The sequence below is a fragment of the Oncorhynchus clarkii genome, chromosome 2 (genome assembly GCF_045791955.1).
Source record: "Oncorhynchus clarkii lewisi isolate Uvic-CL-2024 chromosome 2, UVic_Ocla_1.0, whole genome shotgun sequence".
Lineage (NCBI taxonomy): Eukaryota > Metazoa > Chordata > Actinopteri > Salmoniformes > Salmonidae > Oncorhynchus > Oncorhynchus clarkii.
In genome coordinates this window covers 90077802-90105589 of record NC_092148.1, presented here as the reverse complement: position 1 = coordinate 90105589, position 27788 = coordinate 90077802, and the positions used below count along the sequence as shown (strand labels likewise).

Here is a 27788-nt window from a genome sequence, read left to right as displayed (position 1 = left end):
TAACCTGTGTTGTTTTCTCTAGAATGATAACCTGGGCTATCTGATCTCTAGAAAGATAACCTGGGCTATCTGATCTCTAGAAAGATAACCTGGGCTATCTGATCTCTAGAAAGATAACCTGGGCTATCTGATCTCTAGAAAGATAACCTGTGTTGTTTTCTCTAGAATGATAACTTGGGCTATCTGATCTCTAGAAATATAACCTGTGTTGTTTTCTCTAGAATGATAACCTGGGCTATCTGATCTCTAGAAAGATAACCTGGGCTATCTGATTTCCAGAAAGATAACATGGGCTATCTGATCTCTAGAAAGATAACCTGGGCTATCTGATCTCTAGAAAGATAACCTGGGCTATCTGATCTCCAGAAAGATAACCTGTGTTGTTTTCTCTAGAATGATAACCTGGGCTATCTGATCTCTAGAAAGATAACCTGGGCTATCTGATCTCTAGAAAGATAACCTGGGCTATCTGATCTCTAGAAAGATAACCTGTGCTATCTGATCTCTAGAAAGATAACCTGTACTATCTGATTTAATGACCCATAATGATGTTTCTCCTTAGGCCAAGCTGAGCAGGTTGTGTGAACAGGACAAGGTTGTGAGGATACGTGAGGACAAGCTCCAGCAGCTACACAGAGAGAAGGTAAAGGATCTGTCTACAGTGCACCATGTTGTTGTCTGTCTGGCACTATCTATTCACCACGTACTGCATTCAACAAGTGGGCCCAATATGTAGCTGTCATAAAGCTTTGGCTACTTGGTGATTTTTGTCAACATGTCATGACACCTATCATAAGTGTTGGAAAATGGCATGGACAATTACACTGCCTTTTGAGACTTGTCATCCAGAGATACAAGATGTCATGTTTATAATGACACTGTGTTCCAGTGCCTGAAGTGAACTTTTCCAATATGTAACGGTGGTCCCGTCTACAGCACACCCTGGAGACAGCCCTGCTGTCGGCCAGTCAGGAGATAGAGATGAGTGCTGATAACCCAGCAGCCGTACACAGTGTTATCCAGCAGAGAGACGTGCTGCAAAGTGGCCTGCTCAGCACCTGTAGAGAACTGTCACGAGTCAACACTGTGAGTTAATACATATATCCACTCTACACGCAGATACAAACACACTGAAATCTTACCAGAGAGGAGAGTTAGTGAACTCTCTTTCCCTACCCCAGGAGTTGGAGCGGTCGTGGAGGGAGTATGAGAAGCTGGAGGGAGACGTCTCATTGGCCAAGGACAACCTGCTGGAGCAGCTAGAGGCCCTGGGGAGCCCTCAGGTAAACCACAACAACCCCCACCTTACTCTGTGGGAGTATGTAGTTGATGAAGAATAGGGGTCCCAGCACCGAGCCCTGGGGAACACCCTGTGTGACTGTAGCCATCGAGAAATATTAAGGGTTTCCTGTTAGTGAGGTAATTTTACTCCCATCCATCCATTCCTGTAGTTCTTACTACCTCGCAATTGTACTCCCATCCACCCACCCATCCACTCATCCACCCATCCACTCATCCACCCATCCATCCATCCACCCATCCCTCCGTCCATCCACCCATCCATCCACCCATCCCTCCGTCCATCCATCCACCCATCCATCCATCCACCCATCCACGGATGGAGGGATGGAGGGATGGGTAGATGGAGGGATGGATGGAGGGATGGGTGGATGGATGGATGGAGGGAGGGAGGGATGGGTAGATGGAGGGATGGGTAGATGGAGGGATGGGTGGATGGATGGAGGGATGGGTAGATGGAGGGATGGGTGGGCGAGTGGGTGGATGGATGGCTGGATGGATAGATGGGGTAAAATTGCGAGGGAGTAAGAACTACAGGAATGGAACTACAGGAATGGAACTACAGGAATGGAACTACAGGAATTTATCTCGTGCTCTTTTAGCTGTGTCTCTCTCAATTTTCTCAATTCAATTCAAGGGGCTTTATTGGCATGGGAAACATATGTTAACATTACCAAAGCAAGTGAGGTAGATAATAAACAAAAGTGAAATAAACAATAAAAATTAACAGTAAACATTACACGTACAGAAGTTTCTTTCTCTCTCTCCCTCTCTTTTATTTATCTCTTTCTCTCTTTAATATCTCTCTCTTGTTCTCTCTCTGTTCATTTAGACAGAAAAAAAGCCTTCTTCTTCCCACCATTCTTGATTAATGTATTCCTCAGTCAGAGCCCAGATTCATTATTGTAGCCTCAAAGAGATGGCAGCCTCAGCCTCTATGCCCTTCACACACACACACACACACTCGCACGCACGCGCACACACACACACACACACACACACCCACCCACGCACGCACGCACACACACACACACACACACACACACACACACACACACACACACACACACACACACACACACACACACACACACACACACACACACACACAAGCCTGTCATCAGCAGAGTGTGTCTTATTGTCTGCTTCTCTTTTCCCTCAGCCTCAGGCCTAATGGAAGGATTCTCTGAGATAGATAAGAGCACACTGCTCACCTTTCTCTCTCAATTCGATTCAAGGGGCTTTATTGGGAAACACATGTTAGCAAAACAAGTGAAATAGAAAATAAACAAAAGTGAAATACTGTAAACAATAAAAATGAACAGTAAACATTACACTCACAGAAGTTTCAAAAGAATAAAGACATTACAAATGTCATATTATGTATATATATACATTGTTGTAACAATGTACAAATGGTTAAAGGACAAAAGCGAAAATAAATAAGCATAAATATGGGTTGTATTTACAATGGTGTTTGTTCTTCACTGGTTGACCTTTTCTTATGGCAACAGGTCACAAATCTTGCTGCTGTGATGGCACACTGTGGTATTTCACCTAGTAGATATGGGAGTTTATCAAAATTGGTTTTGTTTTCTAATTCTTTGTGGGTCTGTGTAATCTGAGGGAAATATGTGTCTGATATGGTCATACATTTGGCAGGAGGTTAGGAAGTGCAGCTCAGTTTTCACCTCGTTTTGTGGGCAGTGTGCACATAGCCTTGTGTTGCTGTCCTGGGGCTCTGTGGGGTGTGTTTGTGTTTGTGAACAGAGCCCCAGGACCAGCATGCTTAGGGGACTCTTCTCCAGGTTCATCTCTCTGTAGGTGATGGCTTTGTTATGGAAGGTTTGGGAATCGCTTCCTTTTAGGTGGTTGTAGAATTTAACAGCTATTTTCTGGATTTTGATAATTAGTGAGTATCGGCCTAATTCTGCTCTGCATGCATTATTTGGTGTTCTACGTTGTACACGGAGGATATTTTTGCCGAATTCTGCATGCAGTCACAATTTGGTGTTTGTCCCATTTTCTCCATTCTTGGTTGGTGAGCAGACCCCAGACCTCACAACCATGAAGGGCAATGGGCTATATGACTGATTCAAGTATTTTAAGCCAGATCCTAATTTGTATGTTGAATTTGATGTTCCTTTTGATGGCAAAGAAGGCCCTTCTTGCCTTGTCTCTCAGATCGTTCACAGCTTTGTAGAAGTTACCTGTGGCGCTGATGTTTAGGCCAAGGTATGTATAGTTTTTTGTGTGCTCTAGGGCAACAGTGTCTAGATGGAATTTGTATTTGAGGTCCTGGTGACTGGACCTTTTTTGGAAAACCATTATTTTGGTCTTACTGAGATTCACTGTCAGGGCCCAGGTCTGTCAGGGCCCAGGTCTGACAGAATCTGTGCAGAATATCTACAGTACCAGTCAAAAGTTTGGACACACCGACTCATTCCAGGGGTTTTCTTTATTTTTTACTGTTTTCTACATTGCAGAATAATAGTGAAGACATCAAAACTATGAAATAACTTATATGGAATCATGTAGTAACCAACAAATTGTTAAACAAATCAGAACATATTTTATATTTGAGATTCTTCATAGTTTTTTGGCATTCCATACTACTTTCCTTCCATCTATAGCATTTCTTAATATTATTCAGTTCCTGTGGCTTTGATGCTTCATGACTGAGTATTGCTCTGTTCAAGTAGAGTGTGATTCTTCTGTCATCTGATAAGGGTGTCAGTGGACTGACTGTGAACGCTCTGTGAGACTCTGGGTTGAGGTCGGTGATAAAGTAGTCTACAGTACTACTGACAAGAGATGAGCTATAGGTGTCACTACCATAGGAGTCCCCTCGAAGCCTACCATTGACTATGTACATACCCAGCGTGTGACAGAGCTGCAGGAGTTGTGACCCGTTTTTGTTAGTTATGTTGTGTTGGATGTGCCTAAGGGGGTATATGGGGGAGGGAATGCTGCAACCTCCTGGTAGGTGTTTGTCCCCCTGTGTGCTGAGGGTGGAAGGTTCTTGTCCAGTTCTGGCATTTAGGTCACCACAGACTAGTACATGTCCCTGGGCCTGGAAATATTCCCCCCTCCCCTCTCTCTCTCTCTCTCTCTCTCTCTCTCTCTCTCTCTCCCTTCCCCTCTCTCTCTCCCCCTCCCTCTTTCTCTCTCTCTCTGTCTCTCTCTCTTTCCCCCTCTCTCTCTCTCTCTCTCTCTCTCTCTCTCTCCCTCCCTCTCTCTCTCTCTGTCTCTCTCTCTTTCCCCCTCTCTCTCTCTCTCTCTCTCTCTCTCTCTCTCTCTCTCTCTCTCCCTCCCTCTCTTTCTCTCTCTTTCTCTCCCCCCCTCTCTCTCCCCCTCCCTCTTTCTCTCTCTTTTTCTTTCTGTCCAATTGACATATTTAATTTACAAGCTGTGTGTGTGTGTTCAGACGGAGCCTCCCAGCCATCAGCATGTCCACATCCAGAAGGAGCTGTGGAGGATCCAGGACGTGATGGAGGCCCTCAACAAGAACAAGACCCAGAGACACACAGACACGCAGGGACACTACGGCTCCACACCCATCTCCAACATACACAAGAGTGAGGTGAGGACCAGAGAAAATGCTAGCAAGCACGCACACGGCTGGACAGACAGGCACGCATACACTCACACACACACACACACACTCACACACACGCAAACACACACGCATACACACACACTCACATACACACACACACTCACACACACGCAAACACACACTCATACACACTCACACACACACGCATACACACTCACACACACACTCACACACACAAACACACACGCATACACACTCACACACACACACACACACATTCACACACACGTGAACACACACACATACACACACACTCACACACTCACTCACACACACACACTCACACACACGCAAACACACACTCATACACACTCACACACACACGCATACACACTCACACACACACTCACACACACAAACACACACGCATACACACACACACACACACACACACACGTCGACTAGACTCGTTGGTTGTACAGTATGAGGATGGTTATATTGAACAGGTAGTGGAGGGTTGTGTAAATCCCCATGTAAGACGACCCCGTTGTGCTCTGCTGTGTGGCTGAATGTGTCCGAGTCACTGACCTTCGTCGTCCCTACTGTGTCTCGGTCTGGCTGGCTAGTAGTTACCCCACAGGCAGGACTGTGGGGCTCATGTGTCAACTACTCCTATATCCTGTTGAGTCTCTGCCTTGCACGTCTTTATTAGTTTGTTTACCAGTTTGTGATGTTGTTGAGCTCTTCCGCGTTAAACAGGTGTCGTCACCACGCAGGTCTCCAGGTTTATTAGAACAAAGAGAAATGTCGCAAAGACGAAAACGTCAGCTGTAGGAGAGACATGTTGTAAAGATCCACATCGCTTTTTTATCTGTTCAACAGGGGGATTTTTCTTTTGTCTAATTGTCTTTGTGATAAATGATAATGGAAACAGTGTTTTTTAAATAAATGCTGATTGCCGTGATGTTATCACGTAGGCTAACTGTAAAGCTGCACATTTCATTCTAAATGCCCTACTGCTTGCAAAATCAATTTATTCAACTCTTTAAAAAAGGATAATATTTATTTGCAGGACAAAGATTGTCCTGACTTTCAAGAATGCCTAAATTGCATCGCCTTGCTTTTCTGATTGGCTGGATGCAAGTTTTATCATCCAATGATTACAGATATACAGGAGTGTAAGTGTCACCATGAAACGGACCCTGATAATTATTAGAATATGGCAAATGTTGAGTCTTTATGTTATCTTTAGTCTTTATATTATCTTTAGTCTCTATATTATCTTTAGTCTTTATATTATCTTTAGTCTTTATATTATATTTAGTCTTTATATTATCTTTAGTCTTTATATTATCTTTAGTCTTTATATTATCTTTAGTCTTTATATTATCTTTAGTCTCTATATTAACTTTAGTCTTTATATTATCTTTAGTCTCTATATTATCTTTAGTCTCTATATTATCTTTAGTCTTTATATTATCTTTAGTCTCTATATTATCTTTAGTCTTTATATTATCTTTAGTCTTTATATTATCTTTAGTCTCTATATTATCTTTAGTCTTTATATTATCTTTAGTCTTTATATTATCTTTAGTCTTTATATTATCTTTAGTCTTTATGTTATATTTAGTTTGTATTATCCATGCTGGTTTTTGCGGGCTACATACAGGCTATGGCCAGTTAATTCATGTGCAATTTATCTAAATGGATCAAGGAAACACATCAACCACGTTGTTTCTTCTCTCGACATTCCTGTGTTTTTGTGAAAAATCCATCTTTTTTTATAAGGTGTGACATCATAACTTTCCAGCTGTTTTTATCAACACAAGACAGTTCACTGGAAACGCACAGCAGCAGGAAATGTATTTTCTGGGCAAACTTTCTAAATGTCGACAAAAATATCGCTGGAAAAAGTTAATGATAAAAATGGCTAATGAGTACAACCTGTTATAAATAAAAAGTTGTAATTTTAAAGAAAGGTTCAGGTAGGCAGCTTAATTCTCCTCAAAAATGTTATTGCTGCCACATTTACTGAGACAAGCTCCTTTTCAAAGCAATGTTGTATAAATAAAGGTTAAATAACATCTCTAGGAGGAGGTGGAGGACCTCTCAGCTCCCCCAAGACCGCCCTTACCCCAGGCCTACGAGCCCAACAGCCCTGCTGTACCCCCCCTCCCCTCTCGTGTTGCCTCCAGCGGGCGACCGGCACCCCCACCGCCACCACACCGGAGTCCAGAGGACAGGGACAGGAAGGCCGGCCAGAGGAACGGAACACACAGCGTAAGCTGTCGACCTCTGACTAATGGCAGCATGACTCAACCCTGTGCTGTCATCCCTCATCTTTGCCTGATCCCTCTTGATTTATTTCACCATCATATTGGTGGACATATTTTGGGATTATTTTCAGTGTTCCTCATCATATTGTTTTCCTTTACCCGCTTGATTTGTGAATCATTCACATTTCCCCTTTTTCAATATCATTTTGGTGAACTTTTTCATTATTTTTGGGAGTTTTCCCTGGATCCTTGCTGCTCATAAATGTGGATGTGTTTTTTGGTCATGTTTTATTTCATCATGAGGACCGTCCAGCGTTTGCTGCTGCTGATCGTCAAACATCTGATATTACTTCAGCTTGCTTTGTGAATCATCCACATTTCTGTTCGTTTGTTTTGTTTTTTGTTTCCGTTGTCGTTTTGGCAGTTATTTAATTTGACTTGACTGGTTTTGTTTGTATTTTACGGTTGGTTAGTTTGTTGTCCTCTCATTTTCAGCTCATTTGAATACTGTTGTCCATTTCCTTTGAAATTTAAGATTTAAGATTTAAACTTATCAGCATGTCTTCGCTGTGAATAATTTCTTTACCCATCTTTCCTCATGTCAGTGTGTGTACTGACCTCTCTTTCCTCCTGTAAGTTCCTGACCTCTCTCTCCTCTCTCCCTGTAGGGTCCTGACCTCTCTCTCTCTGCTCTCCCACTGTAGGGTCCTGACCCCTCTCTCTCTCCTCTCTCCCTGTAGGGTCCTGATCTCTCTCTCTCCTCTCCCCCTGTAGGGTCCTGACCCCTCTCTCTCTCCTCTCCCCCTGTAGGGTCCTGACCTCTCTCTCTCTCATCTCCCCCTGTAGGGTCCTGACCTCTCTCTCTCCGCTCTCCCTGTAGGGTCCTGACCTCTCTCTCTCTCCTCTTTCCCTGTAGGGTCCTGACCTCTCTCTCTCCTCTCTCCCTGTAGGGTCCTGACCTCTCTCTCTCCTCTCTCCCTGTAGGGTCCTGACCTCTCTCTCCTCTTTCCCTGTAGGGTCCTGACTACAGGCTGTATAAGAGTGAACCAGAGTTGACCACCGTAGCAGAGGTGGATGAAACCAACGGAGAGGACAGATCAGAACAGTCTGACAGAGACCCAGCAAACACAAAAGGTACACACACACACACACACACACGCTGAGACCAGAGACCCTTCAAACACCAAGGATTAAGTACACACATAAAAAATAATGGATCAAGGGGCCTCCCGAGTGGTGCAGTGGTCTTAGGCACTAGAGTGGCGCTATCTGTGCCAGATCCTGGTTCAAGTCCAGGCTGCGACCGGGAGACCCATGGGGCGGTGCACAATTGGCCCATCGTCGTCCAGGTAAGGGGAGGGTTTGGCCGCCAGTGATGTTCCATCGCGCACTAGCGTCTCCTGTGGCGGGCCTGGCGCAGTGCACGCTGACACAGTCACCAGGTTTCCGGTGTTTCCTCTGGAAACCTTCTTCCTGGTTAAGTGGGCATCATGTCAAGTGCGGCTTGGTTGTGTATCGGATGACACACGGCTCTCGACCTCTCCTGAGTCCGTAGGGGAATTGCAGCGATGAGACTGTACTGACTGCAACTACCAATTGGGGAGAAAAAGAGTTACAAAAACAATATTCATTATGAATCACTGTTTGCGTCTCTCAGTTGGAAAAGCAGTCTAGAGCTCTACTGCTGTATATAATTGTTTTTATACCCATTTTCTGTCTAAAATACATGTAAACCAGAGCATAAATGTCTGAACTAGAGTGTTGTTGTAGCATGTACAACTTGTCTAAGTCCCCTCATGTACTGATTTCAGTGTTTGGCTGTGGATGGACTGCGTTGTTTGAGTGGAATGTTGCCATATTGGCAGTTAATTTGAAAAAAAATTTATGGAATCATTCCTTTAACCTTTAACCTTTTCACATGTGAGTTCTAAATATCTCGTAACGGCACCCCCCCCCCGGCGTGAGTTGTTTTATACACGTGATGTCTGAATGCACTCACCACACCAACATGTGATTCAACTGGATGTTTTGGACTCATCCGACTGAAGTACTTGAAGGGAACATTGAACATGGATTTAGCCTACAACCTTTTGACCATGAACTTTTAGTAACTTCTTATCATAAAAACTCTCCTGCTCAAAAGACTTCTATTGCAATGATTTAAATGGCCATCTGGACTATTTGCATTGACCCCCCATTATGCTGCTGCTATTCACTGTTTATTATCTATGCATAGTCACGTTACCCCAACCTACATGTACAAATGACCTCGACTAACCTGTACCCCCACACATATTTATTTATATTTATTTTGTAACTTTAGTTTAGTCTATTTTCTGGAAAACTGCGTTGTTGGTTAAGGGCTCGTAAGTAAGCATTTCACGGTAAGGTCTACCTCTGTTGTATTCGGTGCATAGGACAAATAACATTTGATTTGATTTGGAATGTATTTGTGTGCTCCTATATGATTGGTTTCTGTCGTTTGGGAGGTTATGCCAGTTTACTTGACTGGTTTTGTTTGTATTATGTGATTGGTTTCTGTCGTCTGGGAGGTTTTGCCAGTTTACTTGACTGGTTTTGTTTGTATTATATGGTTGGTTGGTTTGTTGTCCTCTCATTGTGAATACTATTGTCAATTTTTCTTGTCTTTTTTATTTAAACCTTACTTTTGTTATGCTCCTAAATGTATTTGTGCTCTTCTACATTCTTTCAATTCAGGAGCATGTGCTCCTTGTAAAAAAAAATGTCATCGGAGAGCCTTGACAGTCAGTCACATAAATCTATTCAAGCTGTGTGTCAGAAATGTAACGACTGTGTGACTTGGTTACGGAATGTTAATGATTAATTACTGACGCTCTGCTTGCTCACTGTTCTCCCTCCAGGAATGTCCTACCCCGTTGGCATCGTTCCGCCCAGAACCAAATCTCCCAACATGCCAAATTCCTCCAGCATCAACTCCTACGTCACCCTGAGGAGGGGAGGGAGGCCAGACCCACGCATGGTGAGTCTATGACATTTTCAATTTACAAATATATATATATATATTTATACGACCTATCCTCCTGCGTCAGGGAGTGTCTATGTGTTTGACCTAAACGGCCTCTCCTCCTGCGTCAGGGAGTGTCTATGTGTTTGACCTAAACGGCCTATCCTCCTGCGTCAGGGAGTGTCTATGTGTTTGACCTAAACGACCTATCCTCCTGCGTCAGGGAGTGTCTATGTGTTTGACCTAAACAACCTATCCTCCTGCGTCAGGGAGAGGACTTGTATTATGGTCGCTGCCCTTTCAGCACTATGAGCCTGTCACCTTTGATGTGACACTGTTGTTGTCGTCTTTTGGTGATAGTGGTGTTGGCTACCATGAACTGTGTAAACAGTCTCTTATTTCATGCATTCTGTTTAGGTTGACCACATTTGATAAAAAGCTAAATGTGTGACAACAGTCGTTGTGGTCCAGTGCTGCAAGGAAAGACCTAGTTAAGCTGCAGCTGGTCCAGAACAGAACGGAACGTCTTGCTCATCATAGTAATCAGAGGGCTGATATAAATACTATGCATCCCCAGTCCCTCTTGGCTGAGAGTTGAGGAGAGACTGACTGCACCACTTCTTCTTTTTATAAGAAACAATGTGTTGGAAATCCCAAATTGTTTGCACAGTCAACTTACACACCAGCTCTGACACACACACTTATCCCACCAGACATGCCACCAGGGGTCTTTACATTGTCCCCAAATCCACAACAAATTCAAGAAAACGTACAGTATTATATAGAGCCATTATTCCATGGAACTCCCTTCCATCTCATATTGCTCAAATAAACAGCAAACCTGGTTTCAAAAAACAGATAAAGCAACACCTCTCGGTACAACGCCTCTCCCCTATTTGACCTAGATAGTTTCTGTGTATGCATTGATATGTAGGCCACGTGTGCCTTTTTAAAAATGTATGTAATTCAGTCCTTGAGCTGTTCTTGTCTATTGATGTTCTGTATTATGTCATGTTTCATGTGGACCCCAGGAAGAGTAGCTGCTGCTTTTGCAATAGCTAATGAGGATCTTAATAAAATACAAAATACCAAGCCAAGTAGTTTACTGTCTATGGTGGTGACATGTCTCCTAGTAGTATACTATCTATGGTGGTGACATGTCTCCTAGTAGTATACTATCTATGGTGGTGACATGTCTCCTAGTAGTATACTATCTATGGTGGTGACATGTCTCCTAGTAGTATACTATCTATGGTGGTGACATGTCTCCTGGTAGTATACTATCTATGGTGGTGAAATGTCTCCTAGTAGTATACTATCTATGGTGGTGACATGTCTCCTAGTAGTATACTATCTATGGTGGTGACATGTCTCCTAGTAGTATACTATCTATGGTGGTGACATGTCTCCTAGTAGTATACTATCTATGGTGGTGACATGTCTCCTAGTAGTATACTATCTATGGTGGTGACATGTCTCCTAGTAGTATACTATCTATGGTGGTGACATGTCTCCTAGTAGTATACTATCTATGGTGGTGACATGTCTCCTAGTAGTATACTATCTATGGTGGTGACATGTCTCCTAGTAGTATACTATCTATGGTGGTGACATGTCTCCTAGTAGTATACTATCTATGGTGGTGACATGTCTCCTGGTAGTATACTATCTATGGTGGTGAAATGTCTCCTAGTAGTATACTATCTATGGTGGTGACATGTCTCCTAGTAGTATACTATCTATGGTGGTGACATGTCTCCTAGTAGTATACTATCTATGGTGGTGACATGTCTCCTAGTAGTATACTATCTATGGTGGTGACATGTCTCCTAGTAGTATACTATCTATGGTGGTGACATGTCTCCTAGTAGTATACTATCTATGGTGGTGACATGTCTCCTAGTAGTATACTATCTATGGTGGTGACATGTCTCCTAGTAGTATACTATCTATGGTGGTGACATGTCTCCTAGTAGTATACTATCTATGGTGGTGACATGTCTCCTAGTAGTATACTATCTATGGTGGTGACATGTCTCCTAGTAGTATACTATCTATGGTGGTGACATGTCTCCTAGTAGTATACTATCTATGGTGGTGAAATGTCTCCTAGTAGTATACTATCTATGGTGGTGACATGTCTCCTAGTAGTATACTATCTATGGTGGTGACATGTCTCCTAGTAGTATACTATCTATGGTGGTGACATGTCTCCTAGTAGTATACTATCTATGGTGGTGACATGTCTCCTGGTAGTATACTATCTATGGTGGTGAAATGTCTCCTGGTAGTATACTATCTATGGTGGTGACATGTCTCCTAGTAGTATACTATCTATGGTGGTGAAATGTCTCCTAGTAGTATACTATCTATGGTGGTGACATGTCTCCTAGTAGTATACTATCTATGGTGGTGACATGTCTCCTAGTAGTATACTATCTATGGTGGTGACATGTCTCCTAGTAGTATACTATCTATGGTGGTGAAATGTCTCCTGGTAGTATACTATCTATGGTGGTGAAATGTCTCCTAGTAGTATACTATCTATGGTGGTGACATGTCTCCTAGTAGTATACTATCTATGGTGGTGAAATGTCTCCTAGTAGTACACTATCTATGGTGGTGACATGTCTCCTAGTAGTATACTATCTATGGTGGTGAAATGTCTCCTAGTAGTATACTATCTATGGTGGTGACATGTCTCCTAGTAGTATACTATCTATGGTGGTGGCATGTCTCCTAGTAGTATACAATCTATGGTGGTGAAATGTCTCCTAGTAATATACTCTCTATGGTGGTGAAATGTCTCCTAGTAGTATACTATCTATGGTGGTGAAATGTCTCCTAGTAGTATACTACCTATGGTGGTGAAATATCTCCTAGTAGTATACTGTCTATGGTGGTGAAATGTCTCCTAGTAGTATACTATCTATGGTGGTGAAATGTATCCTAGTAGTATACTATCTATGGTGGTGACATGTCTCCTAGTAGTATACTATCTATGGTGGTGAAATGTCTCCTAGTAGTATACAATCTATGGTGGTGAAAAGGCTCCCGTAGTAGTATACTATCTATGGTGGTGAAATGTCTCCTAGTAGTATACTATCTATGGTGGTGAAATGTCTCCTAGTAGTATACTATCTATGGTGGTGACATGTCTCCTAGTAGTATACTATCTATGGTGGTGAAATGTCTCCTAGTAGTATACTATCTATGGTGGTGACATGTCTCCTAGTAGTATACTATCTATGGTGGTGAAATGTATCCTAGTACTATACTATCTATGGTGGTGAAATGTCTCCTAGTAGTATACTATCTATGGTGGTGAAATGTATCCTAGTAGTATACTATCTATGGTGGTGACATGTCTCCTAGTAGTATACTGTCTATGGTGGTGACATGTCTCCTAGTAGTATACTATCTATGGTGTATACTATCTATGGTGGTGACATGTCTCCTAGTAGTATACTATCTATGGTGGTGACATGTCTCCTAGTAGTATACTATCTATGGTGGTGACATGTCTCCTAGTAGTATACTATCTATGGTGGTGACATGTCTCCTAGTAGTATACTATCTATGGTGGTGACATGTCTCCTAGTAGTATACTATCTATGGTGGTGACATGTCTCCTAGTAGTATACTATCTATGGTGGTGACATGTCTCCTAGTAGTATACTATCTATGGTGGTGACATGTCTCCTAGTAGTATACTATCTATGGTGGTGACATGTCTCCTAGTAGTATACTATCTATGGTGGTGACATGTCTCCTAGTAGTATACTATCTATGGTGGTGACATGTCTCCTAGTAGTATACTATCTATGGTGGTGACATGTCTCCTGGTAGTATACTATCTATGGTGGTGAAATGTCTCCTAGTAGTATACTATCTATGGTGGTGACATGTCTCCTAGTAGTATACTATCTATGGTGGTGACATGTCTCCTAGTAGTATACTATCTATGGTGGTGACATGTCTCCTAGTAGTATACTATCTATGGTGGTGACATGTCTCCTAGTAGTATACTATCTATGGTGGTGACATGTCTCCTAGTAGTATACTATCTATGGTGGTGACATGTCTCCTAGTAGTATACTATCTATGGTGGTGACATGTCTCCTAGTAGTATACTATCTATGGTGGTGACATGTCTCCTAGTAGTATACTATCTATGGTGGTGACATGTCTCCTAGTAGTATACTATCTATGGTGGTGACATGTCTCCTAGTAGTATACTATCTATGGTGGTGACATGTCTCCTAGTAGTATACTATCTATGGTGGTGAAATGTCTCCTAGTAGTATACTATCTATGGTGGTGACATGTCTCCTAGTAGTATACTATCTATGGTGGTGACATGTCTCCTAGTAGTATACTATCTATGGTGGTGACATGTCTCCTAGTAGTATACTATCTATGGTGGTGACATGTCTCCTGGTAGTATACTATCTATGGTGGTGAAATGTCTCCTGGTAGTATACTATCTATGGTGGTGACATGTCTCCTAGTAGTATACTATCTATGGTGGTGAAATGTCTCCTAGTAGTATACTATCTATGGTGGTGACATGTCTCCTAGTAGTATACTATCTATGGTGGTGACATGTCTCCTAGTAGTATACTATCTATGGTGGTGACATGTCTCCTAGTAGTATACTATCTATGGTGGTGAAATGTCTCCTGGTAGTATACTATCTATGGTGGTGAAATGTCTCCTAGTAGTATACTATCTATGGTGGTGACATGTCTCCTAGTAGTATACTATCTATGGTGGTGAAATGTCTCCTAGTAGTACACTATCTATGGTGGTGACATGTCTCCTAGTAGTATACTATCTATGGTGGTGAAATGTCTCCTAGTAGTATACTATCTATGGTGGTGACATGTCTCCTAGTAGTATACTATCTATGGTGGTGGCATGTCTCCTAGTAGTATACAATCTATGGTGGTGAAATGTCTCCTAGTAATATACTCTCTATGGTGGTGAAATGTCTCCTAGTAGTATACTATCTATGGTGGTGAAATGTCTCCTAGTAGTATACTACCTATGGTGGTGAAATATCTCCTAGTAGTATACTGTCTATGGTGGTGAAATGTCTCCTAGTAGTATACTATCTATGGTGGTGAAATGTATCCTAGTAGTATACTATCTATGGTGGTGACATGTCTCCTAGTAGTATACTATCTATGGTGGTGAAATGTCTCCTAGTAGTATACAATCTATGGTGGTGAAAAGGCTCCCGTAGTAGTATACTATCTATGGTGGTGAAATGTCTCCTAGTAGTATACTATCTATGGTGGTGAAATGTCTCCTAGTAGTATACTATCTATGGTGGTGACATGTCTCCTAGTAGTATACTATCTATGGTGGTGAAATGTCTCCTAGTAGTATACTATCTATGGTGGTGACATGTCTCCTAGTAGTATACTATCTATGGTGGTGAAATGTATCCTAGTACTATACTATCTATGGTGGTGAAATGTCTCCTAGTAGTATACTATCTATGGTGGTGAAATGTATCCTAGTAGTATACTATCTATGGTGGTGACATGTCTCCTAGTAGTATACTGTCTATGGTGGTGACATGTCTCCTAGTGGTATACTATCTATGGTGGTGACATGTCTCCTAGTAGTATACTATCTATGGTGGTGACATGTCTCCTAGTAGTATACTATCTATGGTGGTGAAATGTCTCCTAGTAGTATACTATCTATGGTGGTGAAATGTCTCCTAGTAGTATACTATCTATGGTGGTGAAATGTCTCCTAGTAGTATACTATCTATGGTGGTGACATGTCTCCTAGTAGTATACTATCTATGGTGGTGAAATGTCTCCTAGTAGTATACTATCTATGGTGGTGAAAAGGCTCCCGTAGTAGTATACTATCTATGGTGGTGAAATGTCTCCTAGTAGTATACTATCTATGGTGGTGAAATGTCTCCTAGTAGTATACTATCTATGGTGGTGAAAAGGCTCCCGTAGTAGTATACTATCTATGGTGGTGAAATGTCTCCTAGTAGTATACTATCTATGGTGGTGAAATGTCTCCTAGTAGTATACTATCTATGGTGGTGACATGTCTCCTAGTAGTATACTATCTATGGTGGTGAAATGTCTCCTAGTAGTATACTATCTATGGTGGTGACATGTCTCCTAGTAGTATACTATCTATGGTGGTGACATGTCTCCTAGTAGTATACTATCTATGGTGGTGACATGTCTCCTAGTAGTATACAATGTTCACCTGTGTTAACCTCTATGTTAACCTGGGTGCCGTCTTTAGCCTTGTCTACAAGGCTTGCTGCCACTAAACGCGTCTTGGTTCGGGCATGTTTAAAAACCCTTTGACATCAGAGGTGGAGGATATTACTGCACGATCCACTGTTTAAAATCCATCCTGTCTTTTCTACAACCAACCTTCCTACCTTTTTGCCTGTTGTTTTTACCACCCAGCTTTGAATTCTGCATGACAAACCACGGGTTTATATGTTTGGTTGTTCTTGAACTGAGCCTCCGTTTGGTGGATGCCCCGGCTCCCCGTCCCCCTCTCCCGCCGAGTCCATAGTAGGTCTACTTGCTCGTGGAGGTGGTGATGCTGAACGGGCAGGATCCGGCTCAACTTCAGCACTGGGCCTTATGACATTGGCCTACGTCATATCACATCGTAACAACGATTTTGAGAAAAATCATGATGAAAGTGTCCATTTTAGGTCCTATTGTCATGGTTTGCCACTGACACACACACACACACACACACACACACACACTGGGTCTAGGGTGGGACTGTGACTCATGCTCTCCTACAGGGCTGGAATTAAATTTAGAAAACCTTGATTTATACACATTTCTAAGTACCAAAGCCCTCCAGTGACTCACCATGTTATTAGGCTGGTTATGGATGACAGGGTGTAGCTGACTTCTGTCTGTGCCCACTTTTCCTGTTTGCCAGCTGTGTGTGTGGTGTGTGTGCATGTGGGTGTGGCGTGTGTGTGTTTTGTGCGCATGCATACCTCATAAACTTGAGCTGCTCCCCGACAGCGCGCACACACTCAGTCACCGGTCCCTGTAGGTTGTGGTCTATTTCAGCTACATAGCCTGCAGTGATAGGAGCTAGGAGTGTGTCTCAGTCTGTCTCAGTTGAGCAGAGAGGAGATCCAGTGAGTGGTTCTGACAGCAGGCCGTTGGGCCCACTCCTCAGGGCCAGGATCCGGTCCAGGACACACGCACAGCAACGTTGTCCAGCTCAGTTCCTCCATGGCCCCAACCCCTCTAGCACAGAACAGACCTGAGAGGGAGAGAGTGAACTTCTCAGAGTTGACATCATCAGTCATTTCTTACCGCAGGAGATTACAGGCGTTCGCATCATCCCTGTGTGTGTGTGTGTGTGTGTGTGTGTGTGTGTGTGTGTGTGTGTGTGTGTGTGTGTGTGTGTGTGTGTGTGTGTGTGTGTGTGTGTGTGTGTGCACCATGTGCACGCCGTGTGCAATGCTGTGTCCTACTGTGAGCAAGTCTCTCTATTCCCCCCATAGTGCTGTAGACCAGCTGTCTGGTGGGGCTGTGGAGAAGGACAGTGGCAGATCCAGGATGAGTGTACTGTGACTCTCTCTAACCATGTCCCTCCCTCTCTCTCTCTCTCTCTCCCTCCTATAGGAGCGACCCCATAGTGCTGTAGACCAGCTGTCTGGTGGGGCTGTGGAGAAGGACAGTGGCAGATCCAGGATGAGTGTACTGTGACTCTCTCTAACCATGTCCCTTCCTCCCTCCCTCTCTCTCTCTCTCCCTCCTATAGGAGCGACCCCATAGTGCAGTAGACCAGCTGTCTGGTGGGTCTGTGGAGAAGGACAGTGGCAGATCCAGGATGAGTGTACTGTGACTCTCTCTAACCATGTCCCTTCCTCCCTCCCTCTCTCTCTCTCTCCCTCCTATAGGAGCGACCCCATAGTGCAGTAGACCAGCTGTCTGGTGGGGCTGTGGAGAAGGACAGTGGCAGATCCAGGATGAGTGTACTGTGACTCTCTCTAACCATGTCCCTTCCTCCCTCCCTCTCTCTCTCTCTCTCCCTCCTAAAGGAGCGACCCCATAGTGCAGTAGAGCAGCTGTCTGGTGGGGCTGTGGAGAAGGACAGTGGCAGATCTAGGATGAGTGTACTGTGACACTCTCTAACCATGTCCCTTCCTCCCTCTCTCTCTCTCTCTCTCCCTCCTATAGGAGCGACCCCATAGTGCAGTAGACCAGCTGTCTGGTGGGGCTGTGGAGAAGGACAGTGGCAGATCCAGGATGAGTGTACTGTGACTCTCTCTAACCATGTCCCTTCCTCCCTCCCTCTCTCTCTCTCTCTCCCTCCTATAGGAGCGACCCCATAGTGCAGTAGACCAGCTGTCTGGTGGGGCTGTGGAGAAGGACAGTGGCAGATCCAGGATGAGTGTAGAGGAGCAGCTGGAGAGGATCAGGAGACACCAACAGGGGGCGCTAAGAGAGAAGAAGAAGGGGCTTCACATCCTGGCAGGAAGTAGCTGCAACAGCCCGCAGGACTACACCACACACAGCCACAGTACCACATCAACACCGTCACGTAGCCCTTCGTTCACCAAGGAGAACCCCTTCCGCAGCGTGCAGGTAGGTACACACAGAGCCATCGATATATAGGTCTCTGGGTACACGCACCACATGTACAGTGCTGCGGGATTGGAAACAATATCATTTTAAATACAGTTCAAGTCGGAAGTACAGTAAATTCCTTAATCTATTTGAAGCTCCTGATTGAAACCATTTTAATCGACCCCAACCCTGCGGTGCCAGATCTCAGAACAGATACATGTTGGTTCACACGCCAGGGTTTCGTTCATGGAGATAAAGTGTTGTTGTGTTCCCAGCAGAACCGTCGTCAGCGTGGCGAGGGGATGAGCAGTGACATCCTGGAGTTGGAGGCGTCACTCAGAGAACAGGAAGTGGTCAGAGAGCAGGAGACGCCGGCCGAGGAGATAGCACGCCTTAAAGAGGCCACACACACTGACCACTACAACATGGACAGAGAGGTATGTATGGATGAGCCTCCCTTCTGAGCCAGTTCCTCTCTAGGTTTCTTCCCTCTGAGCCTGGTTCCTCTCTAGGTTTCTTCCCTCTGAGCCTGGTTCCTCTCTAGGTTTCTACCCTCTGAGCCTGGTTCCTCTCTAGGTTTCTTTCCTCTGAGCCTGGTTCCTCTGTAGGCTTCTTCTCTCTGAGGAGTTTTCCTGGCCAGTGTGCTTCTGCCTGTTCTTAGGGGTCTAGGTTAAGTTACTGTTAGCACTCTGACAACTGCTGATATAATATGGATTTTATCTCAATCTCTCTCTCTCTCTAGTAGCTGTCAGTCCCTGAGAGTCAGATCCAGAGGAGGCTCTCAGTCCTCAGCCCTGATACTAATCCCTCTCTTTCCACTCCTCTCTCCCTCCCTCTTCTCCTCTCCCTCTCCTTCTCTCTCTAGCTGTCAGTCCCTGAGAAGGTGTTGATTCCAGAGCGTTATGTGGAGTCAGATCCAGAGGAGTCTCTCAGTCCTCAGCCCTGATACTAATCCCTCTCTCCCTCCCTCTTCTCCTCTCCCTCTCCTTCTCTCTCCAGCTTTCAGTCCCTGAGAAGGTGTTGATTCCAGAGCGTTATGTGGAGTCAGATCCAGAGGAGTCTCTCAGTCCAGAGCAGGAGGCTGACAAACAAAAGAAAGTGGACCGCATCAAAGCCCTCATCGCCAAAAACAGGTAGCTAACACACACGCACACACACCCACCAAGAACTACTGTATACATTAAAGTAAGTAAACACACCACTCAGCAGTACAGACCTGTTCCACTCAGTGGTCTAACTGTAGTCTCAGGAAATGGGATCATCCAATCACAACCTCTATCAAACTGCGAGTACAGTAATACTTGACCTTCATTTATGTTTAGAAAACCAAAAAAATAGAGACACGGAAGTCTATGTGTCTTTCTGTTCCTTTCCAAATCTGTCTGAAATGTCATTCATTCCAGTTGGTCAGGGTTGGTGTTGACCAGCTGGACAGGGTTGGTGTTGACCAGCTAGACAGGGTTGGTGTTGACCAGCTAGACAGGGTTGGTATTGACCAGCTAGACAGGGTTGGTATTGACCAGCTGGACAGGGTTGGTGTTGACCAGGTGACCAGGGTTGGTATTGACCAGCTAGACAGGGTTGGTATTGACCAGCTAGACAGGGTTGGTATTGACCAGCTGGACAGGTTTAGTATTTACCAGCTGTACAGGGTTGGTATTGACCAGTTGGACAGGGTTGGTGTTGACCAGCTGGACAGGGTTGGTGTTGACCAGCTAGACAGGGTTGGTATTGACCAGCTAGACAGGGTTGGTATTGACCAGTTGGACAGGGTTGGTATTGACCAGGTGACCAGGGTTGGTATTGACCAGCTGGTCAGGGTTGGTATTGACCAGTTGGACATGGTTGGTATAGACCAGCTGGACAGGGTTGGTATTGACCAGTTGGACAGGGTTGGTATTGACCAGTTGGACACGGTTGGTATAGACCAGCTGGACAGGGTTGGTATGTACCAGCTGGTCAGGGTTGGTATTGACCAACTGGACAGGGTTGGCATTGACCAGTTGGTCAGGGTTGGCATTGACCAGCTGGACAGGGTTAGTATTGACCAGGTGACCAGGGTTGGTATTGACCAGTTGGTCAGGGTTGGCATTGACCAGTTGGTCAGGGTTGGTATTGACCAGTTGGACACGGTTGGTATTGACCAGTTGGACAGGGTTGGTATTGGCCAGTTGGACAGGGTTGGTATAGACCAGCTGGACAGGGTTGGTATTGACCAGCTGGTCAGGGTTGTTATTGACCAGTTGGACAGGGTTGGTATTGACCAGTTGGACAGGGTTGGTATTGACCATTTTGGACAGGGTTGGTATTGACCAGCTGGACAGGGTTGGTGTTGACCAGCTGGACAGGGTTGGTATTGACCAGCTGGTCAGGGTTGGTATTGAACAGTTGGACAGGGTTGGTATTGACCAGTTGGACAGGGTTGGTATTGACCAGCTGGACAGGGTTGGTATTGACCAGCTGGACAGGGTTGGTATTGACCAGTTGGACACGGTTGGTATTGACCAGCTGGACAGGGTTGGTATTGACCAGCTGGACAGGGTTGGTGTTGACCAGCTAGACAGGGTTGGTGTTGACCAGCTAGACAGGGTTGGTATTGACCAGCTAGACAGGGTTGGTATTGACCAGCTGGACAGGGTTGGTGTTGACCAGGTGACCAGGGTTGGTATTGACCAGCTAGACAGGGTTGGTATTGACCAGCTAGACAGGGTTGGTATTGACCAGCTGGACAGGTTTAGTATTTACCAGCTGTACAGGGTTGGTATTGACCAGTTGGACAGGGTTGGTGTTGACCAGCTGGACAGGGTTGGTGTTGACTAGCTAGACAGGGTTGGTATTGACCAGCTAGACAGGGTTGGTATTGACCAGTTGGACAGGGTTGGTATTGACCAGGTGACCAGGGTTGGTATTGACCAGCTGGTCAGGGTTGGTATTGACCAGTTGGACATGGTTGGTATAGACCAGCTGGACAGGGTTGGTATTGACCAGTTGGACAGGGTTGGTATTGACCAGTTGGACACGGTTGGTATAGACCAGCTGGACAGGGTTGGTATGTACCAGCTGGTCAGGGTTGGTATTGACCAACTGGACAGGGTTGGCATTGACCAGTTGGTCAGGGTTGGCATTGACCAGCTGGACAGGGTTAGTATTGACCAGGTGACCAGGGTTGGTATTGACCAGTTGGTCAGGGTTGGCATTGACCAGTTGGTCAGGGTTGGTATTGACCAGTTGGACACGGTTGGTATTGACCAGTTGGACAGGGTTGGTATTGGCCAGTTGGACAGGGTTGGTATAGACCAGCTGGACAGGGTTGGTATTGACCAGCTGGTCAGGGTTGTTATTGACCAGTTGGACAGGGTTGGTATTGACCATTTTGGACAGGGTTGGTATTGACCAGCTGGACAGGGTTGGTGTTGACCAGCTGGACAGGGTTGGTATTGACCAGCTGGTCAGGGTTGGTATTGAACAGTTGGACAGGGTTGGTATTGACCAGTTGGACAGGGTTGGTATTGACCAGCTGGACAGGGTTGGTATTGACCAGCTGGACAGGGTTGGTATTGACCAGTTGGACACGGTTGGTATTGACCAGCTGGACAGGGTTGGTATTGACCAGCTGGACAGGGTTGGTATTGACCAGTTGGACACGGTTGGTATTGACCAGCTGGACAGGGTTGGTATTGACCAGCTGGACAGGGTTGGTATTGACCAGTTGGACAGGGTTGGCGTTGACCAGCTGGTCAGGGTTGGTATTGACCAGTTGGACACGGTTGGTATTGACCAGCTGGACAGGGTTAGTATTGACCAGTTGGACAGGGTTGGTATTTACCAGGTGACCAGGGTTGGTATTGACCAGCTGGACAGGGTTGGTATTGACCAGCTGGACAGGGTTGGTATTGACCAGCTGGACAGGGTTAGTATTGACCAGTTGGACAGGGTTAGTATTGACCAGTTGGACAGGGTTAGTATTGACCAGCTGAACAGGGTTGGTATTGACCAGTTGGACAGGGTTGGTATTGACCAGTTGGACAGGGTTGGTATTGACCAGCTGGACAGGGTTGGTATTTACCAGGTGACCAGGGTTGGTATTGACCAGCTGGACAGGGTTGGTATTGACCAGTTGGACAGGGTTGGTATTGACCAGTTGGACAGGGTTGGTATAGACCAGCTGGACAGGGTTGGTATTGACCAGCTGGTCAGGGTTGTTATTGACCAGTTGGACAGGGTTGGTATTGACCAGTTGGACAGGGTTGGTATTGACCATTTTGGACAGGGTTGGCATTGACCAGCTGGACAGGGTTGGTGTTGACCAGCTGGACAGGGTTGGTATTGACCAGCTGGTCAGGGTTGGTATTGACCAGTTGGACAGGGTTGGTATTGACCAGTTGGACAGGGTTGGTATTGACCAGCTGGACAGGGTTGGTATTGACCAGCTGGACAGGGTTGGTATTGACCAGTTGGACAGGGTTGGTATTGACCAGCTGGACAGGGTTGGTATTGACCAGCTGGACAGGGTTGGTATTGACCAGTTGGACACGGTTGGTATTGACCAGCTGGACAGGGTTGGTATTGACCAGTTGGACAGGGTTGGTATTGACCAGCTGGACAGGGTTGGTATTTACCAGGTGACCAGGGTTGGAATTGACCAGCTGGACAGGGTTGGTATTGACCAGTTGGACAGGGTTGGTATTGACCAGTTGGACAGGGTTGGTATAGACCAGCTGGACAGGGTTGGTATTGACCAGCTGGTCAGGGTTGTTATTGACCAGTTGGACAGGGTTGGTATTGACCAGTTGGACAGGGTTGGTATTGACCATTTTGGACAGGGTTGGTATTGACCAGCTGGACAGGGTTGGTGTTGACCAGCTGGACAGGGTTGGTATTGACCAGCTGGTCAGGGTTGGTATTGACCAGTTGGACAGGGTTGGTATTGACCAGTTGGACAGGGTTGGCATTGACCAGCTGGACAGGGTTGGTATTGACCAGCTGGACAGGGTTGGTATTGACCAGTTGGACACGGTTGGTATTGACCAGCTGGACAGGGTTGGTATTGACCAGCTGGACAGGGTTGGTATTGACCAGTTGGACACGGTTGGTATTGACCAGCTGGACAGGGTTGGTATTGACCAGCTGGACAGGGTTGGTATTGACCAGTTGGACAGGGTTGGCGTTGACCAGCTGGTCAGGGTTGGTGTTGACCAGTTGGACACGGTTGGTATTGACCAGCTGGACAGGGTTAGTATTGACCAGTTGGACAGGGTTGGTATTTACCAGGTGACCAGGGTTGGTATTGACCAGCTGGACAGGGTTGGTATTGACCAGCTGGACAGGGTTGGTATTGACCAGCTGGACAGGGTTAGTATTGACCAGTTGGACAGGGTTAGTATTGACCAGTTGGCCAGGGTTAGTATTGACCAGCTGGACAGGGTTGGTATTGACCAGTTGGACAGGGTTGGTATTGACCAGTTGGACAGGGTTGGTATTGACCAGCTGGACAGGGTTGGTATTTACCAGGTGACCAGGGTTGGTATTGACCAGCTGGACAGGGTTGGTATTGACCAGCTGGTCAGGGTTGGTATTGACCAGTTGGACAGGGTTGGTATTGACCAGTTGGACACGGTTGGTATAGACCAGCTGGACAGGGTTGGTATTGACCAGTTGGACAGGGTTGGTATTGACCAGTTGGACACGGTTGGTATAGACCAGCTGGACAGGGTTGGTATGTACCAGCTGGTCAGGGTTGGTATTGACCAACTGGACAGGGTTGGCATTGACCAGTTGGTCAGGGTTGGCATTGACCAGCTGGACAGGGTTAGTATTGACCAGGTGACCAGGGTTGGTATTGACCAGTTGGTCAGGGTTGGCATTGACCAGTTGGTCAGGGTTGGTATTGACCAGTTGGACACGGTTGGTATTGACCAGTTGGACAGGGTTGGTATAGACCAGCTGGACCGGGTTGGTATTGACAAGCTGGTCAGGGTTGTTATTGACCAGTTGGACAGGGTTGGTATTGACCAGTTGGACAGGGTTGGTATTGACCATTTTGGACAGGGTTGGTATTGACCAGCTGGACAGGGTTGGTGTTGACCAGCTGGACAGGGTTGGTATTGACCAGCTGGTCAGGGTTGGTATTGACCAGTTGGACAGGGTTGGTATTGACCAGTTGGACAGGGTTGGTATTGACCAGCTGGACAGGGTTGGTATTGACCAGTTGGACACGGTTGGTATTGACCAGCTGGACAGGGTTGGTATTGACCAGCTGGACAGGGTTGGTATTGACCAGTTGGACACGGTTGGTATTGACCAGCTGGACAGGGTTGGTATTGACCAGCTGGACAGGGTTGGTATTGACCAGCTGGACAGGGTTGGTATTGACCAGTTGGACAGGGTTGGTATTGACCAGCTGGACAGGGTTGGTATTTACCAGGTGACCAGGGTTGGTATTGACCAGCTGGACAGGGTTGGTATTGACCAGTTGGACAGGGTTGGTATTGACCAGTTGGACAGGGTTGGTATAGACCAGCTGGACAGGGTTGGTATTGACCAGCTGGTCAGGGTTGTTATTGACCAGTTGGACAGGGTTGGTATTGACCAGTTGGACAGGGTTGGTATTGACCATTTTGGACAGGGTTGGCATTGACCAGCTGGACAGGGTTGGTGTTGACCAGCTGGACACGGTTGGTATTGACCAGCTTGTCAGGGTTGGTATTGACCAGTTGGACAGGGTTGGTATTGACCAGTTGGACAGGGTTGGTATTGACCAGCTGGACAGGGTTGGTATTGACCAGCTGGACAGGGTTGGTATTGACCAGCTGGACAGGGTTGGTATTGACCAGTTGGACACGGTTGGTATTGACCAGCTGGACAGGGTTGGTATTGACCAGTTGGACAGGGTTGGTATTGACCAGCTGGACAGGGTTGGTATTTACCAGGTGACCAGGGTTGGTATTGACCAGCTGGACAGGGTTGGTATTGACCAGTTGGACAGGGTTGGTATTGACCAGTTGGACAGGGTTGGTATAGACCAGCTGGACAGGGTTGGTATAGACCAGCTGGACAGGGTTGGTATTGACCAGCTGGTCAGGGTTGTTATTGACCAGTTGGACAGGGTTGGTATTGACCAGTTGGACAGGGTTGGTATTGACCATTTTGGACAGGGTTGGTATTGACCAGCTGGACAGGGTTGGTGTTGACCAGCTGGACAGGGTTGGTATTGACCAGCTGGACAGGGTTGGTATTGACCAGTTGGACAGGGTTGGTATTGACCAGTTGGACAGGGTTGGTATTGACCAGCTGGACAGGGTTGGTATTGACCAGCTGGACAGGGTTGGTATTGACCAGTTGGACACGGTTGGTATTGACCAGCTGGACAGGGTTGGTATTGACCAGCTGGACAGGGTTGGTATTGACCAGTTGGACACGGTTGGTATTGACCAGCTGGACAGGGTTGGTATTGACCAGCTGGACAGGGTTGGTGTTGACCAGTTGGACAGGGTTGGCGTTGACCAGCTGGTCAGGGTTGGTGTTGACCAGTTGGACACGGTTGGTATTGACCAGCTGGACAGGGTTAGTATTGACCAGTTGGACAGGGTTGGTATTTACCAGGTGACCAGGGTTGGTATTGACCAGCTGGACAGGGTTGGTATTGACCAGCTGGACAGGGTTGGTATTGACCAGCTGGACAGGGTTAGTATTGACCAGTTGGACAGGGTTAGTATTGACCAGCTGGACAGGGTTGGTATTGACCAGTTGGACACGGTTGGTATTGACCAGCTGGACAGGGTTGGTATTGACCAGCTGGACAGGGTTGGTGTTGACCAGTTGGACAGGGTTGGCGTTGACCAGCTGGTCAGGGTTGGTGTTGACCAGTTGGACACGGTTGGTATTGACCAGCTGGACAGGGTTAGTATTGACCAGTTGGACAGGGTTGGTATTTACCAGGTGACCAGGGTTGGTATTGACCAGCTGGACAGGGTTGGTATTGACCAGCTGGACAGGGTTGGTATTGACCAGCTGGACAGGGTTAGTATTGACCAGTTGGACAGGGTTAGTATTGACCAGTTGGACAGGGTTAGTATTGACCACCTGGACAGGGTTGGTATTTACCAGGTGACCAGGGTTGGTATTGACCAGCTGGACAGGGTTGGTATTGACCAGCTGGTCAGGGTTGGTATTGACCAGTTGGACAGGGTTGGTATTGACCAGTTGGACACGGTTGGTATAGACCAGCTGGACAGGGTTGGTATTGACCAGTTGGACAGGGTTGGTATTGACCAGTTGGACACGGTTGGTATAGACCAGCTGGACAGGGTTGGTATGTACCAGCTGGTCAGGGTTGGTATTGACCAACTGGACAGGGTTGGCATTGACCAGTTGGTCAGGGTTGGCATTGACCAGCTGGACAGGGTTGGTGTTGACCAGCTGGACACGGTTGGTATTGACCAGCTTGTCAGGGTTGGTATTGACCAGTTGGACAGGGTTGGTATTGACCAGTTGGACAGGGTTGGTATTGACCAGCTGGACAGGGTTGGTATTGACCAGCTGGACAGGGTTGGTATTGACCAGCTGGACAGGGTTGGTATTGACCAGTTGGACACGGTTGGTATTGACCAGCTGGACAGGGTTGGTATTGACCAGTTGGACAGGGTTGGTATTGACCAGCTGGACAGGGTTGGTATTTACCAGGTGACCAGGGTTGGTATTGACCAGCTGGACAGGGTTGGTATTGACCAGTTGGACAGGGTTGGTATTGACCAGTTGGACAGGGTTGGTATAGACCAGCTGGACAGGGTTGGTATAGACCAGCTGGACAGGGTTGGTATTGACCAGCTGGTCAGGGTTGTTATTGACCAGTTGGACAGGGTTGGTATTGACCAGTTGGACAGGGTTGGTATTGACCATTTTGGACAGGGTTGGTATTGACCAGCTGGACAGGGTTGGTGTTGACCAGCTGGACAGGGTTGGTATTGACCAGCTGGACAGGGTTGGTATTGACCAGTTGGACAGGGTTGGTATTGACCAGTTGGACAGGGTTGGTATTGACCAGCTGGACAGGGTTGATATTGACC

The 27788-nt window shown here is 46.1% G+C and overlaps 1 protein-coding gene across 11 annotated transcripts in view; it reads left to right on the top strand.

Moving 5' to 3' along the window:
* The window catches only part of LOC139376083 (pleckstrin homology domain-containing family A member 5-like), a 238970-nt gene that overhangs the window by 199873 nt on the left and 11309 nt on the right, over positions 1-27788 (top strand). For 7 of the 11 annotated variants that reach the window (XM_071118271.1, XM_071118288.1, XM_071118279.1 and 4 more), the window contains 9 exons: positions 563-643; positions 937-1086; positions 1182-1283; positions 4727-4882; positions 8151-8268; positions 10017-10135; positions 18475-18741; positions 18999-19160; positions 19723-19856. In XM_071118271.1, coding sequence (XP_070974372.1) covers positions 563-643; positions 937-1086; positions 1182-1283; positions 4727-4882; positions 8151-8268; positions 10017-10135; positions 18475-18741; positions 18999-19160; positions 19723-19856 — 1289 coding nt within the window. Of the gene's footprint in view, positions 1-562; positions 644-936; positions 1087-1181; positions 1284-4726; positions 4883-8150; positions 8269-10016; positions 10136-18474; positions 18742-18998; positions 19161-19588; positions 19677-19722; positions 19857-27788 lie in introns of those variants that run through there. The other 4 variants (XM_071118296.1, XM_071118262.1, XM_071118323.1 and 1 more) reach the window with 3 other exon arrangements.